This window comes from Sus scrofa, chromosome 6 (assembly GCF_054392235.1).
Source record: "Sus scrofa isolate SSC_HxYL_T2T_F1_AM1 chromosome 6, Sscrofa_HxYL_maternal_Yorkshire_Landrace_v2.0, whole genome shotgun sequence".
NCBI classification, from domain to species: domain Eukaryota; kingdom Metazoa; phylum Chordata; class Mammalia; order Artiodactyla; family Suidae; genus Sus; species Sus scrofa.
The window spans coordinates 77,007,762-77,030,076 of NC_139388.1; the positions used below are offsets into that span (position 1 = coordinate 77,007,762).

General features: G+C 47.6%; 1 protein-coding gene and 1 long non-coding RNA gene across 21 annotated transcripts in view; one reads left to right on the top strand and one right to left on the bottom strand.

Moving 5' to 3' along the window:
* The window catches only part of VPS13D (vacuolar protein sorting 13 homolog D), a 256,641-nt gene that overhangs the window by 204,721 nt on the left and 29,605 nt on the right, over window positions 1–22,315 (top strand). For all 20 annotated transcript variants that reach the window (XR_002344906.2, XR_014807064.1, XR_014807062.1 and 17 more), the window contains one exon: window positions 941–1,136. Coding sequence is in view for 6 of the 20 variants with exons in the window: in XM_021095374.2 (XP_020951033.1) it covers window positions 941–1,136 (196 nt within the window). In the remaining 14 variants the exon portion in view is untranslated. The remainder of the gene's footprint in view (window positions 1–940; window positions 1,137–22,315) is intronic.
* On the bottom strand, window positions 14,855–20,456 carry LOC146402561 (uncharacterized). The gene is made up of 2 exons (XR_014807075.1): window positions 17,460–20,456; window positions 14,855–15,394 (listed from the first exon to the last, which is right to left on the bottom strand). It is a non-coding gene; the product is annotated as an uncharacterized LOC146402561 (long non-coding RNA).

The window sequence follows — 22,315 nt, forward strand, 5'->3', positions numbered from 1 at the left end:
ACATTCTGTCTCTACCATCAACTTTGTCCAAAAGTGTGGGAAAGGCGTGTCGCCTCACTGGAGCAAACGGACCCAGAATCCAAAAGAAATGCTGTGACTTGTTAGTGCATTCTCGCCCAAGGAATTTCCTTTACCAATTTGTCTCACTAGAGCTGAAGAGTCTAGAGAGCGTCCTCCTCCCCCACCGGCAAAGGGTAAACATCCTGTGAGTGTCCCTGGCACAAATCCTGGAAATGCATCTTCTGTGCAGCGCCTGTGTCCTCTCCAGCCTCTGCCCATTTCTGGCCACTTTTGAGGCTCTCTAAGGTCATTGCTGTCAACTCTCAAAAGGGAATGTCTTCTTGACCTAGTCTAGTCCTTTGGACTGATCCATCGAGGGTCCCGGCTGGCTCTGGCAGCTTGGCGTGAACCCTTCGTCAGGGCAGCACCCTTCACTCCAGTTGCCTGCACCTGTCTTAGCAAAATGGGCAATAGCTTCTACTCTATCTCAGGCATTTGGTGGTGGTGGCCACTCACACACTATTCCTTGAAAACTAACGATTTATATTTAATTATCTCCCTGCCTTATATTTTATAGGATCCCAGCTTTCCCCAAGGGCCCTCTTTGCCAGTCTGTTGATTTAATCCTACATCCGCACCCTCTCCTGATTGCCCATATGCTGTTCAAGCTCTGGAATTAAAAAGTAGCCACTGTGAACCTCTTAGCTGTCCAGAACACTTTACTTCTGACTCATTTGTACTGTCCATTCTCTAACTCTAAACTCAGTGGGCACATCTGCACACCTCCCTATCTTGAGTTGGCCCGCCTGTGGCCTATCAAGAGAGGGCCGTTCTGCCCCTAAGTTTGCCTTGCTGGGTGCTTGGAATTGAGGGGTTTGGCTTTACATGCTTTTGCTTTTGTCCTTGGCCAGGTTACAGTGGCCCTTGTCTTTTTTGCTAGGTATCATTGGTGGACTGACCAGTGTTATCACCTCGACCGTGGAAGGTGTGAAAACAGAAGGGGGTGTCAGCGGTTTCATATCTGGCCTTGGGAAAGGGCTTGTTGGCACTGTAACCAAGCCAGTAGCGGGCGCCCTGGATTTTGCATCAGAAACAGCCCAGGCGGTGAGAGACACAGCCACACTTAGTGGCCCCAGGTCAGTGGTCGTGGGGTGGGGAGTGGCTTTTGCAGTTTCCAGCCCCAGGTCTGCTGCCTCTCCTAATCCATACTGATGTGTTTAATCACACACTGTCTGACTTAATGATGGGATTTTTAAAAGTTTTAATTCATGTAACCTGACCTGCCTAATGTAAATACATGAAAAATCTGGCGTAAATGTTTCCAGATCTATACTTAGATAAATCTGTATCTGTCTATCTGTATCTGCATATACTGGATATACGTGTGCGTGATGTCATTTTTCTTCATCAGAGGAGTCTGAATTCTGATTGCACCCTTACAGACCTCCCCTGTTCACCAAACCAGCTAGACCCTCATGCGCCCATTAAGAAACTCCCAGGCCATGGGCTGTGTCTTGCCCACGGTGCGGCTCTGGAATCCCCACAGTTGCCGTTCACCATGCGGGTCTGTCCCTTCTTGGTTCTCCCTCCATCTGAAAGGGCCAGCGAGTCCCCTAACCTCACAGAAACTCCCCAAGGACGCTGGCAGTTCTTCCGTGGGGTGCTGTCTTGCCTGGATACCAGCTGAGACAGGAGATCAGCGACAGCCCATGTGGCTCCAAACCCCACAGAGTCCGGCTATTTTAACTTCGCTATTCTCGTTAGTGGCCTATTTTAGCCTCCCTTTTTCCGAGTGACTAATTGGGGATCTCATCAACAAAGGGCATAGTGAATGTTACAGTCCCCGGCCAAGCTGGACTCCACTTAAGCCCAGAAGGATTTTGCTGCTGCCTGGTGAATAGATATTCCCTGAGTGAGTTAGTGAGCCTTTTTCGAATGCCTCGGGCCTGGGCCATCCACACCCTGTCGCTCCTGCAAATAGAATTTGAAGCGAAGTTGTCCCCAATTAAAATGAATCCATTTTCTGTCACCAGGAAACCTTCCTGGTGACACATTGCTGCAGTAGGGGAAATGCTTAGGATTGTAGACTGGGACCACGTAATATGTCCTGCCAGAATGTCTTCCATCTGGAAGCAGCTGCTTTTTTAAAAAAAGGGTCTGTAGAGTTTACTTTAGTTAAGCTACATTCTATTCTCAGACGCAGAACTGAAACAGGGCTCGCGTATATTGTGAAGCATTTATGAAGTTGGGGAGAGGATCAGTAGTGAGGCTTCAGAAGTATTTCCAGTTAATTTTTCCACGTTTGCTCAAAGCTCAAGAAGTCCACCTCTATCTAGTATTTGGTCAGAACAGTAGGACCCTAATGAGGCATGAGCAAATCCAGGCCCCGAAGAGAATCCAGAAGATCCATCCTTATCCTTAACACCCCAAAGTGGTCAAGGAGCTGAGTGATTTGTTTCCTAAGGGGGTTGAGGTATACCAGTTAAGTTTTAGAAATATTAAATATTATTATTTTGTGCTGCAAACTTAAATGATGTTGAGCAGAAGGCAATCACTTGCATTTTATACAAAGTCAGTTTGGAAGTCTTGATAAAGCTTTGTTTGGGTTCTTAAGAGCCACAAGAATGGCACAGAATGGTTGCTGCAAAAAGAAAGGTGTTATTGTCATTTTTACCAGTTGTCCAGCTTTGCCACAGAAGGTTCTTTTTGGTGTCAGCCAGTGTATATCCATCACACTTTCATTTTCAGTTGGTAAATATTGATGGGAAATTGCCTGAGAACTCGGGCCTGGGAACATAGCAGAAAGCAAGGCTGTCCCTGGTCTTAAATAACTTCCAGTTGAGAAGCAGCAGACATAAAGCCAGCAATCACATGAAAAATTATTTGCTAAAACTGTGATAAATGACACGGGAGATTTACAAAGTGCTGTGAGACTCTAGGACTGCAAAAGGCGAGAAGTTGAAGGAGGTTTGCTAACGTCTGGTCAATGGGGTCAAGAAAGCCTTTTCTAGGGAAGTGATGTTTGAGATGAAACCTGAGGTATAAGTACCAGTTGGCCGGGTGAAGGAAGAAAGAATCACGTTCCAGGCAAAGGGGGACAAAGCAGCTCTGCAGCTCGCCTCAGAGCAAACAGCCATCAGGCTGTCTAACTGAATTTGCTAGAACTGCTATCTTCCACTCACTCCTCCTAGAAACAAAGCTGTAGTGATGAATGAGGAGCAGCCAGGTAGCCATGGACCTGCGGACATGGAAGCTCAAAGGCGGGGGAGATAAACTGCCGCCTCTCCTCTCTGTTCCTGGAGGAGCCGAAAGGGGGAAGCCATGACCGCAGTTAGCACGTGCTAGACGCAGGCTAACTGAGGGCCTGTAAGAAATCTGGCCCTTTAGCCTTGCACTGAAAGGCATTACAGAGTCTTCTGAAACTCTTTAACTGATTTCCCGTAATCCATTCGTCTAGGTCCAAAAGTAGGGTTATTAATGAGGCATCATGCATTAGAGAGAAAAGAACACTTGACCTAGAGAACAGTAGCACTGGGTCCCAGCCCTCTTGCTTATTAGCTTGGGGCCCTTGGTCAAGCCTCCTAGCTGCAAGAAACCGCAGTTTTTTCTCTATAAACTGGGGATAAATATACCTGTTTATTCTATTTCTGAGAGATTTAAAGCCCAACCAGGAGTTCCCATCGTGGCGCAGCGGTTAACGAATCTAAGAACCATGAGGTTGCAGGTTTGATCCCTGGCCTTGCTCAGTGGGTTAAGGATCCGGCGTTGCCATGAGCTGTGGTGTAGGTCGAGAATGCAGCTCGGATCCCGCATTTCTTTGGCTGTGGTGTAGGCTGGTGGCTACAGCTCCGATTAGACCTCTAGCCTGGGAACCTCCATATGCCACAGGATCGGCCCTAGAAAAGGCAAAAAGACAAAAAAAAAAAAAAAAAAAAAAAGCCCAACCAGAGCTCTTTTAATATGGAAACTATAAAGAACTATAACATGCTGGGTGATATTACTTTTGAAAGTCATTAAAGGAGCACAAAGATTTTTGCAGGTGGAAAAATGTTTCAGTGCCTTCAGGGTTTGTTCTGATGACACTGTGATCTCTTAGAAACGTACTGGTTCTACCTAGGGATAAATCACCCTGATTTCTTGGAAGTGAGTTCTAACCATCTCCAACCATCCCAGTTGATTGAACAGGATCCAGGGGTGTTACTCAGGGTTTTTCCCCACTGTTTAGACAACAGGGACTAACAAATGATTTGAAGGGATTAGAAGTGAGATTCTGACCGAGGGCTGACCTGAGCCTAGGGACTGAGCCAGGGATAGAACCCAGGAGTCCCAGGGCTCAGCCTCCAAGTCTGCTCTTGGAATGAGACTTTCTGCTTCCTTTGTGATATTTCATCCAAGTGAAGGCTTAGATCTTAGCATCTATGTTTTAAATGATCCAAATTTTAAGCAGATGATAGCAAAGTGAGCCATAAAACTGTGAAAGACTATTCCTTCCAGTAATCCCTCTGAAAAGTGTCCTTACAGGAAATATTGGCTCCTTTCTGTGTTTATTTGAACATGATTTTATTTATAGGGAGTCCCCCCCCCCCAACTTGAGTTCTATTCGATTAAAATACTTCCAGGTTCCTCTCCCTGTTGGAGTGTGCAGGCGTTTCAGAAAGACAGCCACCTAGCTTTTCCCCGAAATTTCCACGCCATCTAACAGTCCTCGGGCAGGCAGGTGGGGGTGGGGGAGAGGCGAGGGCGGAGGACAGCAGAGCCTTTGGCCTCAGCATGAATGCTGGGACCAATATCCCCTGCTGCATTTGTTAACCGTGCAAGTATGTGTGGTTTGGAACTGAAGTAGGAAGCCTTTTCCAAGGCAACGTTCTGCTGGCTCAGGTTGCATCTTCTCGTCTACGTGTATCAAGCCACATTTGTCTGTTCCCAAGGAAAGTTTATGAAAATGGCACAGTCACAGCCACACTCGCAGTGCCATTGAAGCAATGTAGAAAAGCCCGCTGCCCTTGACGAGACCTGGCCAGAGCAGGGCAGCCGCCGGGCTGCACATCCCATTCTCAGCCGGTGTGGTGCTATTTGCCGGGAGTCTTTGAAATGATACTTCGTTCGGAAGCTGCAGAGATCCAGGAGCAGCCATTTCACAATAGGAGGCACCAACACCGTGGAAAAGAGAGGAGGGCCTGACCCTGAGCTGTGTATTTGCTTGTTTATTGCTCTGAATACCCTGCACTGTGGACTGTAGGTCATGTGCCATTTCAAGGAAGTAGTAGATGAGGATTTATGAAGCCGAGACCCTGAGGTTTCCTCCAAAATACTTCTTCACCTTTTTCGTCAAGACCCAAAAGAGGAGGGGAGAAGTGGGAGTTGGCAGGACTTGAAATATTTAAACTAATTTAGCAAAGCTCAGGAGTGTTGGAGCTTATCTCATTATTTAAGTTAGATAAGGAGGAAGGGGGACTCTGAAGGAAAAGGACAGATCTGTCTTTACGAACAGAGCCATCAGACTCTGAGAATGTTCTGGAATCCCAGGACCCTTGTACGATACACGTAGACGTCAATCCCCGTTGCTCTGAGAGCTTTGGAGTAACCTTTTGGTTGCTCTCACAGAAAAGACTGATGGTGAGCATATTCGATTTCTTCAATGAAAACACTCCCAAGATGCCACCAAAAATTTGTTGGAAATTAATGGAGACTTTCCACTAATGGCCTCATAGATGTGAAAATGAAGTGGATTTTTTTTTTTTTTTTTTAAGGAAAAGCTCTTTTTGTTACCCTGTTTGCATCTTACCCAAGATAAAAGGGTTAAGACCCCCATGAGTCATCAGAGTCTGAACGCTGTCAGGCTGGACAGGTGAGAAGGAAGTCAGCAAAGGGATTTAGGAAAAGCATCCCCTGCTCTTAGTCCAGCAACCCTGCTGCTAACTGTTCTGCTCTGAAAGCAGCCATTTATTTGCTCTTCTTGGTGTTACATATACCACATCAAGCAGAATTGGTTTGAGTCAAGCCTATAGGGAACTTTCAAAAGTAAAATAACTGATAAAAATTCACGTTTGTTACAATATACAATACTCTCAATTTTTTCCACCAGTGTTCCCTCTAAGGCAGAGGAGGGTGGACTGATACCCCACATAGCTGGAGGCCAATCAAGTTCAACATCTCTTGGAAAGTGTCTCTTTTATCTTAAAGCTATAAGTGAATTTTACAGTTTATCCCATGTTGGTTTTAATAAGGTACTATTTCTCATTATCCATTCAGAAAGATAGACCAGGTCATCCCATAGCCACTGCCTCTTGCTCATTTAAGAAGTACAGGATACCCTTCTAGATGAGTTCCATAGACCCTCGTAGCACCGCTATAAAGACACAGTTACTGGTCCGGGTGAAAAGCAAGAGCCTAGCACAGGTTCGACCCCGAGGCTCTGTTTCTCATCTTGGGGCGCATCTATCTATCAACTTGGTCGCCATCTGCTGCTGGGGGCAGCAAGTGCGTGAGGTGACATGTCACTTTTATCATGAGAAGGAATTCGATTTCAGTGAAACTGAAAAATGAGTTTTGCATCTGACTGAAGGGAAGGGACTGTTTGTATCTGTCCTGTTGTCCAAAGGGGGCTCCGTGGCTCTAGGGGAGCCCCTTTGTCCTCTCCTCGCCCCTGGGTGTGCGCGCGAGGTGAGGGCCTAGTGTTCTCCTGATCTCGCCACACCAGGCCCTTCCCAAGAACGCTGGAAGGCAGATGGATCCTTTCCCCTGCTCCTCCTGGCAAACCCAGAAGCCACAGCAGCGCTCAGAGCTGCGTTAATGGGGTTCAGTGCCTCACTCGGGCCTGATGTTAAGCTGATGAAGTTACAGGATACGGTATTTTTAAGAAACATCTTAACAATCCTTCCTGCCTTTTAAGTTAAAATTCCTGTCACAGGAACACAAGCACAGAAAGCTTATTTAGTAAGACAGACTTCTTCCCTCTTGCTGAACCCTAAACACTGTGCTCCCCTTTCACTCAAAGGCTCCAGACGATGCATTGCTCATTATAACTTATGGAAAGCTCAAATCTGTGGATGGAAAAAAAAAAAAAAAAAAGCGTGTGTGTGTTCCTGAACACACATATTTGAGAAAAGCCTTTCCATTTCTGAAATCCCATGACTCATTTGTATGCAAGATTATCTGTTAGGGAAAAAACCACTTTTTTGGTCATGGTACATTATAATCGTTTCTAGAAAGGAGAACGTCTATTTTTTGCCATTTTTGGCTTGCAGACATGGCTGGCTTTATGAAAACAGCACTATCCTGCTTCCAAAAGTAAAAATAAATTGAATTCAGACATGTACATTTTTAGTATACCATCCTGGTATCTCAACTAGTAGGTCTTGGCTTGAAGACAATAGACTGGAAATTGTGATGGCTTTCTGACTTTGGTTTCTTCCACTTAAAAAGGAAAGCGTCTAGCCTTTGAACATGTAGTCACTCCTTCCTTGTTCAGTGACTTGATTTTTAAAACTCTGGAATGGTACCCAATCTTACCTATGTAAAATATGCATTTGAGATTTTTGCTTTGAACTTCAGGAGAAACAGAAGACTACTGCTCCCTGAGAAAAATGTGTATTAGAGAAGAACGAAAAGCCACTTACTGTTGGTAGAATTCCTCTACAGAGGCAGTGGGTCTTGATGGCAACCCTATGTCTGTCGTGGTCTTCCCTTATAAAATCTTCCTCTTTGCTCAGGATGAAATTGGGGTCTCCCTTAAAGAGAGGGTCCAGGTTTCCGTTCATATCCCTGGCTCCTGGAGCGCTTTGACAGTAAGAGGATTCTGTGCTACACAGAGGCCAGGGGGCTAGCGGAGAGCCAGAGAGCAGAAGGCTGTAGCATTGTTTTTCAAATAAAGCGTTGCGGAGTTCCCTTGTGGCGCAGCCAGTTAAGGATCCGGCATTGTCACTGAAGCACCTGGGGTCACTGCCGTGGTGTGCAGGTTCAGTCCCTGGCCTGGGAACTTTCACACGCTGTGGGCACAACCAAAAAAAAAAAAAAAAAAGAAAAAACCAAAACAAGATACAAGTAAAGCCTTGTAATCTTCAGTGGAGAAAAATGTAGGTGTGAGTGTAATCCAGCCTGACTCTCTTGGCCCCTGTACCTGTATTTCGTATTCTTTTGCCAGACTGCCTCTCAAAGACAGACTTTTGCTAAGTTTCTCACTAATTTGTCAAATTAGGGGAGGGGAAACGAGATTGAGTTAGGAAAACATTTTAATCACAGTTGACCCTAGAAAAAATGTTTTATATTGATTGGGCTTATAGAACTCAAATCAGGTTAACAGTGTTACCAATCTATATCCTTAGTGGATTTACTGTAATTCATAGAGGAAGCTTATTTCTAATTAGCATAAAATTTATACATATGGATCCTTTTAGAATGGAGTCTCTCAAGATATGATCTAAGGACCCCCGAGGAACCCCTAAACCTTTCAGAGATCTGTAAGGTCAAACCTATTTTTATATATTTATATATTCATTCATTCATAGATAGATAAACAAGTATTTTTATAATAATATTCTCTGATGAATGCACAGCAGAGTTTTCTAGAAACTACACAATATGTGATATTGCAACAGATGGGGTGTGGAAGCAGATAAGAGAATGCAGCTGTTTTCTATTAAGCAAGACTTAAAGAGATTTTTCAAAGATGTAAAACAATGCCACTCTTTGCACCTTCTGTGACCCCATGAATATGCCACTGGCCAACAAATACCTGTCCCTGGTTCATTTCCCCGACAGGCTGTACTGTTTGGAGCTCTGGTGATGATCTCTCACCCGGCTGATAAATGGCACATATCGGCATTGGTGGATTAATGTGGATTCAACTGTAGGAGCCGCTGTCATGTGATGCTTCGCTTTGGCTTTCTGCCAACAGTTGTCAGCCCTCCTGGTTTGCTCCCGACTTTTACTGGGTTTCTTGAAGTAACAATTGGAGAGATTTTATCACGCATCAGAAAGACCTCTCACAATCATTTACCTAATTTAATCCTTCACCTTAACCTACCATCCCAATAAATTTTCACTTTAGCAGCAGGTGAGTGCACAGCAGATTACTTCAAAGCGCAAAAGGTCCATCTTATCCAAAGGCCACCTGGTTGTGGCAGCAGTGCCCTGAGTGAGTGCTCGCAGGAAATCGAGAAGGTGTATCTCTGTCAGAGCTGACTTGGCAAAACCTCCGTTTTTCACCCTAGCAAATTAGGTGGAGCAGGATAAAGCCTGACTATTTGGATAAGCTCCTTTGAACTCCTTGTGGAAAGCGGTTTTTATGGGGCAGTTGTTCTTTGTTAACACCAGAGACAGCTCCTCGTCGATTTTCCCCAAACATACTTCAAACATAGATAATGGCAGGGGTGACCCAAGCTGTATCATAAAATCCCAGGGGCCACTGAAAACTTCAAAGCAGAGTCAGAGCGAAACTTCTCATCTCATGATGAGGGGTACAGGTCACAGGAGTCCTGGCTCACCCTGGTGGGTTGGGGCTGGTTGAATCCAGTGTGACCTCACTGAGTACCTCCGGCCTGGACAGAGGACAGGGCTCCTTGGTCCGCAGACTGTACTGAGCATCCCCAGCAGCACAGTGAGGGTAGTAAGACTGGCACCTGCCCACTTCCCAAGGCATCAGAGGCCAAACTACCATGGATGAACGCTTTCATATCCTTACTGAAAAGATGCGAACCTCAGAGTTTTGATGTTTTGTTTGCGCTATTGAGAGGCCCCACTAATTCAGCGGAGCCAGTTTTGAACTCGTGATATTCTGACCCGATTGCTTGGTGAGCTCAGTGGTTCATACGGAGGTGAACTGACAGTAGAAATTCATCAAGTGGTGAAGTATTGACTGCCTACTGTATTCCAGGCATATAATAGGTATCCGGTACGGAGAAGATTTAAGTACTAGAGGACAGACTGCTTTGGAGACTCTTCTAGATTTCTGAGAATCATCAGGCTGTTAGTGGTTAATATTAAGTTAGTCTTATCCGTTCATTAAAGCAAGTTCCCTATACCTTTCTTGAAGTAGCCCTTTATTAGTGCTTTGACTTGCTATTTGTTCCTGAAAGCAACAAAATTCCGTTTGTATGGTGGCATATATTGTATGTGTGTCTTGATTGGTGTCTATTTGGTACTTACAGGCATTTTTTCCACATTATTAGCTCCCCCACAGCCCTTTCAAAACAAATCATTGCTGTTTGACCAGTTGTTTACAACTGGCTAATGACCTCTTGATTTTTCAGTTGTTCTCTCACCGTTTACATACTTACCAAATATTCTTTCGTTTCTACAATTAATAAGAACAGTGTTTTAAAAAAATCATTTTGACCATAATGTTCTCCCTGTACCCATTTTTTTTGGTCTTTTTTTTTTTTTTTTTTGGTCTTTTTGCTATTTCTTTGGGCCGCTCTCATGGCATATGGAGGTTCCCAGGCTAGGGGTCGAATCGGAGCTGTAGCCGCCAGCCTACGCCAGAGCCACAGCAACGCGGGATCCGAGCCGTGTCTGCAACCTACAGCACAGCTCACGGCCATGCCGGATCGTTTACCCACTGAGCAAGGGCAGGGACCGAACCCGCAACCTCATGGTTCGTAGTGGGATTCGTTAACCGCTGCGCCACGATGGGAACTCCCCTGTACCCATTTTTAATCTTTTCTAAATTTTATTTTATCAAAGTAAATCCATAGACAGACACACTTTTAGAAGTCGAAAACTTGTGTGTCTGAAATAAAAAACCAACTGCCAGTGGCCCTGTTTCCTACCTCTGATTCCTGGGCCCCTAGAGGCAACCGCCTTCAGCACCTTGGCTGTTTCTTCGGTTTGGAGGCATTTATCTCCATGTTCCTAAACAGGGGGAAAAAATGAGGATAGTGCTATTTCTTGACAACATTTGACTTCCTATTGCTCTATATACACCCCTGCCCCACTTTTCAATGTACTGCGGTTATATCATCCTTTTCAGGTAGATCAGGATTCTGTTTTTTCGCAGTATTGTGACTACGTAAGTGGCATTCGCAGAGAAGCCACATAGGTTACTCTGACTATGTTTCCTTTTCGGTTTAACTTTCTAGTTTGTTTTTTCTCCCTGGAATCAGTAACCACTTTAAAAAAAAAAAAAAAAAAAAAAAAAAGGAGTTCCCGTCATGGCGCAGTGGTTAACGAATCCGACTAGGAACCATGAGGTTGCGGGTTCGGTCCCTGCCCTTGCTCAGTGGGTTAACGATCCGGCGTTGCCGTGAGCTGTGGTGTAGGTTGCAGACGCGGCTCGGATCCCGCGTTGCTGTGGCTCTGGCGTAGGCCGGTGGCTACAGCTCCGATTCGACCCCTAGCCTGGGAACCTCCATATGCCGCGAGAGCGGCCCAAGAAATAGCAACAACAACAAGAACAACAACAACTAAAGACAAAAAAAAAAAAAAGATTTTTCCTCTGCCTGTTACTGATACATCCATACACTCTTCTTTTGCTTTTTTTTTTTTTTTTTTTTTTTTTTTTTTGCTTTTTAGGGCCACACTCATGACATATGGAGATTCCCAGGCTAGGGGTCAAATTGGAGCTATAGCTGCTGGCCTACACCACAGCCACAGCAATGTCAGACCCTAGCCTCATCTGCAACCCACACCACTGCTCACAGCAACACCGAATCCTTAATCCACTGATCAAGGCCAGAGATCAAACCTGCAACCTCATGGTTCCTAGTCAGATTCATTTCTGCTGCACCACAGTGGGAACTCCCATACCCTCTTCTATATGTGTTTTAAAATGTATTTGATGGAGTTCTCTTGTGGCTCAGCAAGTTAAGGATCTGGTGTTGTCACTGCAGTGACTCGGGTCTCAGGTTCAATTCCTGCTCCAGGAATGTCCACGTGCTGTGGGTGTGGCAAAAACATGTGTTTAGTAATTGATCTGTTACATCTTTTCCTTTGGAAAGTTATCCCTAGATGCCCCCTGCCCTCTAGTTTCTCTGCGGAGATAGCACCCTCGTCCTCTCCCGTTTGTTTTTTTGGTCTTTTTCTTTGCTGCATAGAGACAGTTCCGAGATATCTGGTGCTTCTTGACTGTCCATTCTCCTCCTATTTAAAGCTGAGGTACCAATCAGCACACAGGGTTGGGGGGAGAGAGGGGGGCTCTCTCTGGGGACCCTGTTGATGCTTGTCTTCTGCTGGAGGGCAGACTGCGGGAGTAGGGGGAGAGGAACCTCCAGTCTCACTGCTTCTTCTACAGACTTTCAGCCAATCCTGCTGCTTTCACCAGCTCACCGCTTGCCTCCCTGGTCCTCCCTGATGCCCCAGGCCTTCCCAGCGCCTCAGTGCCTCCTTCTTTCGGGTTAACACGCTCATTGGCTCACTGTTTTGCGGCTGCTACTCCCTCAGGCTTACATCTCAGCACCACTTGTCCATCTGCTCTTCAGCTTCTGAAATATTGTTGACACCTTCTCTTTATCCTGTTGGATCCGTGCCATTTATATCCCTTTGCTTTCGCTTTAGAGGGGTCTCTGGACTCAATCTGTCATGTTTAATCAGAAGTCCTATAATTTAGATTTTTCACTAATTCATTCATCTTTTCTTGATGTCTTTTCTCCTCCACATCCAACCAGTAGCTCTGAATTAATGTGGCTCTACTGAAATCCACATACGTTGTTTCTGCTAAAAGATTCTTTTCGGTTTGATGGCGTTCATAAATAATAACATCATTGCGAACATTTTTAAACCTTTACTCTGAGTGTTTACGATGTTCTGTGTTCTTTACCCGCATTATCTCATTTAATCATCAGGACAACTTTTGAATGGCATCCGCTTAGGTGGTCAGTGGCCCTTCTTTCCCGGGAAGATTGAGGATGCATCTGGAGAGAGGTAGTTGCTGGTCCCAACCCCAACTTTAAGTCTGGTACCAGTCTTTAATCGCTCATTCTGTGTGTTGTAAAGAAACAGGTTGTGGAAGGCTCTTGTCAGATGCCAGGAACATGAAAGAAATAGCACACCCCACGGTAGTGACATGTCCCTGTCACCACCCCTCATTGAACCATAAAAGCTATTCAGAGGGGCCGGCAGCTGGTGAGCAACTGTACTTAGATCCTGGGTGCTGATGGGTGTTTTGTAGTTTCCAAGGGAAGTTGCTGAAAGTTTTCTTATCTTGACACTCCAAGGGCAAGAGGTCCTTCTTCAAAGGGAAGCGCTTGCTTCAGAAAGACGTGGAAAGAACATAAAATCACCGGTCTTCCCCAGTTCTGGAGAAGAAACAGGAAGGAGCCCGGCGGTAGCCAGGGCAAAAAGAAAGCAAGCATTCGCAGGGACCAAGAAGGGGCTCCCACAGCACTGCCTGCTTCCCATGTCTGCAATGCGAGGTCAGAGGGCAGGCCCCGGGCTTGAGTCATCTCGCTGCTATTTCTTAGCTATGGCCTGGAGCATGTCCTTCCCCCTGCTGTCTGCGAGGTGAAATTCCTTTGACTCGTGTGAAACAGGAATAATAATGCCCACCTCAATGGGGGGGTTCCACGGATTCGATGACATAATGTGTATAAAGCCCTTGGCATGACATGTGGCGTGTAATCAGGGCCCCCGACATGGCATTTGTGTCGGTGTTCTCTCTGAACATGGGGCGCTGAGCATGAGTGAAGCGGGGATTCTATCTTTACCTCTTACTTTTACCCTTTTCTGTGAAAACTTGCCGACCCCTTGCGGTCGTGCCAGGACGGGGAGTTCATGTGCTTTGTCGGGCTTTTGTCTTTCCCATTCATTCTCTTTCTTCGCTCAAAAATAGCCAGTTAAATTCAGGCCTCCAAACCTGTGCTAGTCACGTGGTTGGGATTCTGGGTGGAGGAACCCACCTGGGCGCTCAGGCTTTGTGGATGAGAACCGCACTGGAAAAGGTGTGTGGAGGCCACGAACTTGCTCTGAACCCGCTTGTGAAGAGCAGGTGATCCCAAACTATTGTTAGTGTCTGCTGTAAATGATATGCCTCTGGGTTCGAGCAGAGTTCAGCCAAAAGCCCCACATGACATGGAAATCTGTCCCGGAGCCAGGCTTGTCGGGTAAAAGTTATGTAGCGAATGCCTGCAAACATTGGCATCTGTTGTCTGCCAGAGGCCGGACAGCCGAGAATGATGGAGCGCTTACGGAAATTCGGATGGGGCATGCGACCCTGTAGCAGCTGACACGCTGTTTCAGGCCACTCTTGCTCATCCAGCTCTTTTGATAAACAGCTTTAAAAGCATTACGTGGTTTGGAAAGCATTCTTCAAAAATGGTTATATTTTCCAGACGCATGACAGTCCACTGTTTAGTATTGTTGAAGGGTTTTGAATTGTGGAATCAGATCCCCCTTCAGTGAGGCTTTTGGAACTGCGGAGGGCTTATCTGTCTGACTCCCGCGAGGACGGTTTCGCAACAGTGTTATCATGTAGGTCCCAGTCCCGGTCCTGGGTCCCTGGGGTCTGCTTTAAAAAAATGCTCTTGGGTTCAGGGTAGAGTTTGAAAGGAAAAATGCCTTTGTTCATTTCTAGCTGGGTGTGATGAGCTCTTTGAAACATTGTTCTCAACATGCACCCTTTATTTCATGGTTTCCGCATAAGGAAATTAGGAGAGAACTTTGGCTATTATAAAGCTTTAAGTCTTCTTGGAAATGAGTTTTCTCTAGGTTGTAAATGTTCATTTTGTAATTCATTTAAAAACTCATCTTCCCATCTGTCCTATTTCCAGAAATTTAGCTCCTTTAGGAAATTCTGGGTGTTGCTGGGTGAGGGAGGCTACCCAGGCTGGGCTGTGCATTTGGAACTTAGACCTACGCTGACCATGTGATAAATAGAAAGTGCTCTAGTGACAGATTTTTAAGATCCTTTAATCGAAGACACTTTTTAGTTTTCAAGACACTTTTATTTACACCATGGGTCTTTTTTATCTTTTCTTTATGTTTGGAGATAGGATTCATGGGGTTTTATTTTTATTCCCAAAGTGCCCTGGTCGAGCTGACAGAGTTGCCCGGCACATCTTTCTGATTTATTGTGTTGAAGGGACAGCAGCTCGCATTCTTTTACTCCGTCCGTGTAGGATCAGTTCCTCTTTGACGCGAGCCTCTGTGATCAAAATAACCTATCTGGATGTTCCCTTTGGGTACTGGATTATCAGCTATGAGACCAGAACCCTGATTACACCTCTGACACTGCTTTGCTTTGTGGCCTCCTGCAGACGGCTTTCCATCCCCCCCTCAGCTCCGTCTTCCCGCCTCAAAGGGAGTGAGGGTCAGCCTGGCCCTGGTCAGTCTGCGTGGCTGAGGTGTAACGCCCTGGAGGAGTGGCACCAGGGGCTCCGCTGGGGCCGGCTGCACCCTCAGTAGGAAGCTGGGCACTGGGACAAAGAAAGCCCAGGCCAGATATATGAAAGCTTGATGTTTTCTAAAAATAAAAAAGCAGTCGGTGAGTCTGAGGCAGCATGTACCTAAACTCTCCCCAGCAGCCATTTGCTGGTCCAGCCCCAGCCCAGCTTGGCGAAGCCCCATTTAAATTGGTTACATCTCATCCCCCGAGGCATGGAATCTGTGGCCAGGTCTGCTCTGTCACTACCCCAGCCCTCCCTCTCATTTCACCTCTGGGGAGACTAAAGTGCCCCTAAACGTGACAGGCTGGCTCACACAGGGTGGGGAGGACTCGAGGGCAGCCTCCGTAAAACCCCTTGTCAATGGACCACTTCCCACGTGCTCGGCACTTTAGAAGGACTTGAGTGTTCCCAGTTTCTTCTAGCTGATGGCCAAGAAATCAAGGTTTAAAAACAAAACAAAACCAAAAAGCCTTGACAGGCCATTTTGCACCAAGAATGGGCATGTATGGTGTGAAAAAGCACATTTCAAAACCTATTTCCTGGGAGTTCCCATTGTGGCTCAGTGGAAACGAATCTGACTAGTATCCATGAGGACACAGGTTCAATCTCTGGCCTCACTCAGTGGGTTAAGGGTCTGGTGTTGCCGTGAGCTGTGGTGTAGGTGGCAGACGTAGCTGGGATCTGATGTCGCTGTGGCTGTGGCGTAGGCCAGTGGCTGTAGCTCTGATTTGACCCCTAGCCTGGGAACTTCCATATGCCACCCATGTAGCCCTAAAAAGAGACCAAACCCCCCATGTTTCCTTTTTATTTCCCAAACTAGCCCTTCTTAGCCCTGCCCTCAATGCTGGAGGAAACAGCAATGCCAAGTAGCTCATGGAGAAGGCAGTCCGGAAAACATAGGAGAGAAGTGAGCATGGCCAGTTCTGGGCAAATGTATCAGCTGTCGCAGCTACAACCTTTTTTGTAAGGGACGTGTACTCCTGGTTTACTTAGGATTTCTTTGTCCCTGGAATATGGTCATCAGGGTTACCCTGAGATGGAGAAAATCCAACAGGAGGTGGGGGCATCCAGGTCATTGTCCCTAAGTTCTCAAAGTCTGTCCTGGCCTGTAATAGGGTCCCACTCTCAGGAGTGGGTCTGGTTTTCCAACTTTTAACATATCAATGATTCTTGATGCCTCTGGGCTCACGATGGGCCAAAACTAAGCCTTCAGAAGCCTTTCTATTATGCACTGACCGTCGGGGAGACTGGACTCCTTTATCAGTATCCAGGAAGCTATGATAAGTGTGTGCAAGCACTCTGTAGATTGTCTGGGAGATGTGAGGTATTATTATAACCAAAGACTTAATTGAACCCGCACTGGTATGTGAATAACTAGAGACAGATTAAACGGATTACACATTTTTCTTGGGGATTTCCTAAATTAGCCTACCTAGCTTTTTCTTGCCTCTTCTTTCCTGATGTTAGTGGTTCTCTATAATGTGTGTGTGTGTGTGTGTGTGTGTGTATAATATATACATACATACATTTGGCTGCACCCAAGTCATAATTCCTGGGTCAGGGATTGAACTCAAGCCACAGTAGTGACAACACCGAATCCTTAACTACTAGGCCACCAGGGAACTCCTATAAACCTACATTTTTAACAAACCAGAACAAATAGTACACAGTAGAAGAATTCATAGAGAAGAGGGACTCTCCATAGCAAGAGATGATTTTCTACGGCCCATTCATTCCATGGCACCTCCTATCTTCCCCCACAAAGGTGCTTGAGACTTTGGAATGACATTCATTGCCGTATCTTTTAACATCAACACGGTGGATAAGGGAGCCTTCTGAGGAAAATGCAGGAATTTACAGTTTCCATTCAGAAACCGTGGCTACGTTGAGTCGGGAAGCACCATTTTCACCTGCAGATTGAACCAGGCTCTGATTGGAAACAGGCCACTGGCTTCAGAAGACTCCATCAAAGAAGCCCGCCTCTGCCCAGAATCGGAAAATGCCTTAGTGCAGGTTGTTCTGGTTTTATTTTTATAAACTAGCTTGGGCCTTAGACTTGTGTTCCTAATGTGGCTTACAAGACTGAACTGACAGGAAAGCGCTTACAACGTCAGCAGTGATGCCTCTCAAAGGCTTACCTACCGGACCTTCTCCTCTTGTCTTCGCTTTGGGGTTTGGTCTCTCTGTTCCTCTTGCTCCCTCTCCGTCGTGCTCGGGCCTTGCCTGGAGAAGTTCTGGTGATCATCCCAGACTTCCACAAGTCAGCCCAGGAGCTTCATTTCATGGCTGGGCCGCGAGGCACACGAGACGTACGCGGTGAACCACGGACTCACAGCTCCTCCTGTGGGGAGCCTGGGCTCAGCTCCAGGATGACGCGCCTTTGCAGCCGTCGGATGGCATCCTTTGGAGCCAGCTGCCCACGCAGCCCTCGAGAGCCATTCGTGGATCACACTCCTCGTGGGTTAAACTCTAAAACTAAAGTCAAGTCCCATCCATCACGCTGCTTGTTTAACCCTCTGTGCAGCAGTCAGAGGGACTGAAGATCACAAGTGAAAAGCAACCGGGCCGGCCCCGTGGGTCTGTTGCTTCCGGGAGACCCTGTCCTCTAGGGACGCCGCCCCTCCACGTGCGCATGCGCACGCGCACATTCAGCGAGGGCGCTGTAGCCCCCTTGAAGCCAAGACTTGAAAATACATTTACTTTTTTCTGTATGAAGGTTAAAAATGATCAGGTACTAATCAGTGCAGTATTCAGAGCCCCATCCCCCGTGGGACCTGGCAAGACGGGGGGGATGTTGCCCAAACATGGCTCCCTTTGCTTTCTTGGCTGCGTCGGGGCCAGTGTGCCTGCCGGTACCCGGGAGCCCACGGCTTCCCGGGAGGTGCGCCACAGGAGGGCCTGGCTGCTGCGCCACCGTTTTATCAGAGAGCAGGCCAAAGAGCCTGCTTTTGTGAGCATAGCGTGCAGCCGTCCATTCAGGAGCAGCTCAGGGCCAGTACGTAGGGGCCCAGGGCCTGCTGGGATGGGGTTTTACACTTGGGCTGTCCTTCTGCCCTTCCACTGAACTCCTTTCATTTCAGTCATGAGCAAACAGTCAGTGCCTGAACTAACAACCCTGCAGTCCTCCGAAGCACGGCTGGCTTACAGTACCGAACAAAGGGAGGGAGGGCCGCGTGGGCCGGCCCAGGCCGAGGAATGCGGCTTCAGGGTTCTGCTCCATAAATTTAACCAGCACGACGAAAAGGAGATAATATGAGCCTTCGTGATGATCTGAAGGGGGAGGTTCTGTGTCCCATTGATTGCGGTCTGGCCCAGGGCCAGGCCCAAGCCTGACCGACAGTTGAACCATATCGTTAAGGCGTGTAATACAGCTCGAGTCTTGTACCGCCGCCAATGAGTACATATCCACAGGGCAAAAGTTTATAAAGAGTTGAGGCTGTCCTGTTTAACCCTCTCACACTGCGTGTAATAGACCCAGCTGCCATTCAGAACTTGCCCATCTGAGGTCATAAAGGAAAGCCAGCATGTTTCTTGTCTTCAAACAGAGCTTTTCAGGACCGGGAGAGGGAAGAAGCGCCGTCTAGAGAGGTCACGGCTCGGCGATGCTTCTCTCCGGAGAACTGGGGAATCGGTGGTGCTCAGCCTCCTCGCCTCCTCCCCTCCTCCCCGGCCAGAAACAGGACACCTTAGAGCTTTATTCAAAGTAGCTCTCTGTTTGCAGGATAATGTTGCTGAAGGAAATGGGGCTGACACAACAGGAAACCTACCCGTCTCCGTCTCCGAGGAGGCCGCGCTGGTGGCAGAGGCAGTTGGATGCCGCCGGCTGGGCGTTCTTGTCGCGTTGCTGAGATCAGGATGGTTCTGTCTGCTGTCCCTGCCACCCAGCCTCCTCGAAGGCTGGTGAAAGCCTCATTTTCTGGCTTTCCACAGCCGAGCCTAAGTGCCAGACCAGAGCAGGGGGGAGGTTGGCCCACGGAAAGCCTGTTAGGTCAGCAGCAGGCCACCCTGTGGGGCCGCTGCCCCTTCAGTCCGGGAGGGCAAGGCCTGGAGGAGCCTGGTTCTCACAGCAGTGCCACACTGAGTAAACGGACAGACAAGCAGGGCTTTGGCTTAAGTACAGGCAGAAAGGACGGTCTGTCTTCGAGGACCTTAGGAGAAAAGTGGGCTAAGGAAGGGTGCAGCCTAATGTGTCCTTTCACCAAACTGGGAGCCTACCTGTCCTTTATCCGTGCTGTCCAGGAGGACATGTATTTCTGTCCCTCCAGAGAGCTGCTTGTCCACAACAGACAAGGCACTTTGGGTGACACTCCAGATTTTCAACGTGTACACATGCCACACACTGTTTAAGCATTTTGTGTGTATTACTGCTTCATCCTCCAACACGTCGTTGAGGTGGGTGCTGTATTTTCCCCACTTTAAAGACGGGAAAGTTGAGGCACAGAGAAGTTAGATAACTTACTCCAGATCTCAGAGGCCATCAAAGGGGAATCAGAACTCGAACCCTGGCAGTCTGAACGCAGAGCACCCACTCCTAACTTCTCTGCCATTTCTGCATTAGCTCCTGGTCTCTTCCATCAAAAGACCTCATGATGGGTTCCCCTTGTGGCTCAGCAGTAACAAATCCGACTAGTATCCATGAGGATGCAGCGTCAATCCTTGGCCCTGCTCGGGAGGTTAAGGATCTGGCGTTGCTGTGACTGTGGTGTAGGCTGGCAGCTGCAGCTCCAATTTGGCCCCTAGCCTGGGAACTTCTGTATGCCATGGATGCAGCCCTAAAAAAAAAAAAAAAAAAAAAAGATTTAAACCTGAGGCCTCTTACCATGTCTCAGATCCACTTTCTTTTGATTCTTGGGTGTGGAAGGTGGGAATCGCCTCCCACCCTCCTATGACCCAAAAGATTTGGGAAAAGATGCCAAGGCAGTTGGTGGGGAGAGGTGCCGTCAACCCTGGACCTCGCAGCCTGAAGGGTGCTTGTCGCATTCTTTTACCCCTGCTGGCTTAACCCAGAGGCTGCAGACAGTGTTCCTGGAGCACCAGGCCACTGAGCGCTCTGTCCAGGAGCTGTGCTGTGCCCGGTCCTCTCTTCTGCATCCCGACTCCCAGCCCTGGTTGCTCCCCAAATGATCAATCACTGTATCCTTCCACTTTCAGAATTCTCTGTTTTCACAAAATAGCAGTCACATGTGTTGGTTCCAGCTTGTCTTTTGCCATCCAGCCAAGGCCATCTTCCCCAGCTGGTGGCCTGAGAACTCCGTTTGGGACACAGTACAAAAAGCCTTGGAAGGAGAAGAGAATGTCCAAATATGTGCTGAGTGTGCTGTGACCTTCTTTTGATGGCCAAGGATATCTCCTGTTTATTTTGGTGCTGGGGGGCCTGAAGGAAGGGTTCGAGAGAAGAGACTGAAGGGCTAGCTGCCTCTGAGATTGCTAGTTAGGCTTCTGCAGTCAGGGGGTTTTAAGAGCCTAGAAGTAGGCTCCAGTAGTCCCTGGAGGCAGCTAACTCCATGCTTTGGACTCCAGGAAATGATTCTAAACCCAGAGTTTACCAGACCTTGGTACTGGGTGTCTTTTAATGGGGCACCTGCTTGGGATTTCTCTTTGTCATTTATTTGGGCTCATTTGGCATCAAGGAGCTATGCTATGGCTAGTCTTTTGGGATGCGAAGAGAGAAATGCTTGGGGGAGAGTGAGTGGTTAAATTGTAGGAAGAAATTCTGCTATTCTTTTGACTCATTTTTGTTCTCTTTAACAATGATTAAAGATGCCATGAGGTAGCCAGATGATCTACAAACCAGCCTTTATAGAGATTCTTATCTGCAAAAATTTTAAAGCAGCACTAGAAAGTTCCAGGGCTTTATGTCACATGCAGAAGGAAGCCTAGTCAGATCTGCTTGCATCTGAGCCATCCTCCAGAAAGGGAGCAGTGAAGAGCAGCAGCCCAGATTCATCTCTTGCCTTGTGTGTGACTCTCCCTCCTCTGTCAGCATCAGGGCTGTCCCCGGCCTACCTGTTTCTCTCCCCTCCAAGGAATTTGTTCTCTGGAAAAAGCCACACGCTCACCCTCCCTAACTGCCTCTGCCCCCTGGGTCCAGAGGGAGAGACAGACAGTGCCCCGGCTGATGGGAGAGGCTAGAGGTGAGGTCTCATGTTCACTGTTAACATAGCAGGAAGCACTGGAGGCCTTTGCATGGGACAGGCTCCCGGATGCACCTGCTCTTCCCAGAGGCACAGTGTGGCCCAGGCAGGAGGGCCAGCGCGGCTGTAGGCTTGGGTCCCAGAACCTGGGGAGGCCGATTGCAGAAAGCACGTGTCGGAGCACAAGCACTGGCTGGCACCAGGCCTGGGGGGCTTTCCTCCTCTCCCTCCTCGGTCTATAAGAGTCTAGTATCTTTCCCCTCTGCCACCTTGGCTCTCAAGTTCTAACCCATTTGGAATCCACATTTTTTTCTCCTCCTGTAGAGGAAAGCCCCAGCCCAGCCACTCATGTGGATTTAGTCTCATTGGCTCTTGTTTCCTAGGAGGACAAGTGCTCTGAAGGTTCAGCACCGGCTCTGACCAGGGCGAGACTCTGATTTTTATGAAGGCAGAGAAATGCACCTGAGATGACCCCTTTTCTTTCTTTTTTTTGACTTCTCACCACCTGGACCATTAATTCTGCTTTCAAAGAGGGATCGGGAGAGGAGAGCATTTCAAAGCCAAGCTGATTTGGGCTCTGAACCAGCTTGTCTTCTAGGTTGTACTTCACCCTGATGAGAATCAGAAAGGACAGTCTGTAAGCCCCTGAAATGCAATTTCCAGCGAAACACGAACTTCACTCTAGTGGCTCTGCAGCTGGAGAGCCTCGCAACCAGGTCCAGATGTTCTCTCTCCCTGGGTGAGCAGGAAGGGGATTTCGGGCAAGCTGGGAGGCAGAGTGCTTTTCGCTTTTACCCATTCGTGGAGGTACCCCTTTTGCAACTGGAGTACCCCTTTTGTAGTTTGGGTCTTGCCTCCTGGGGC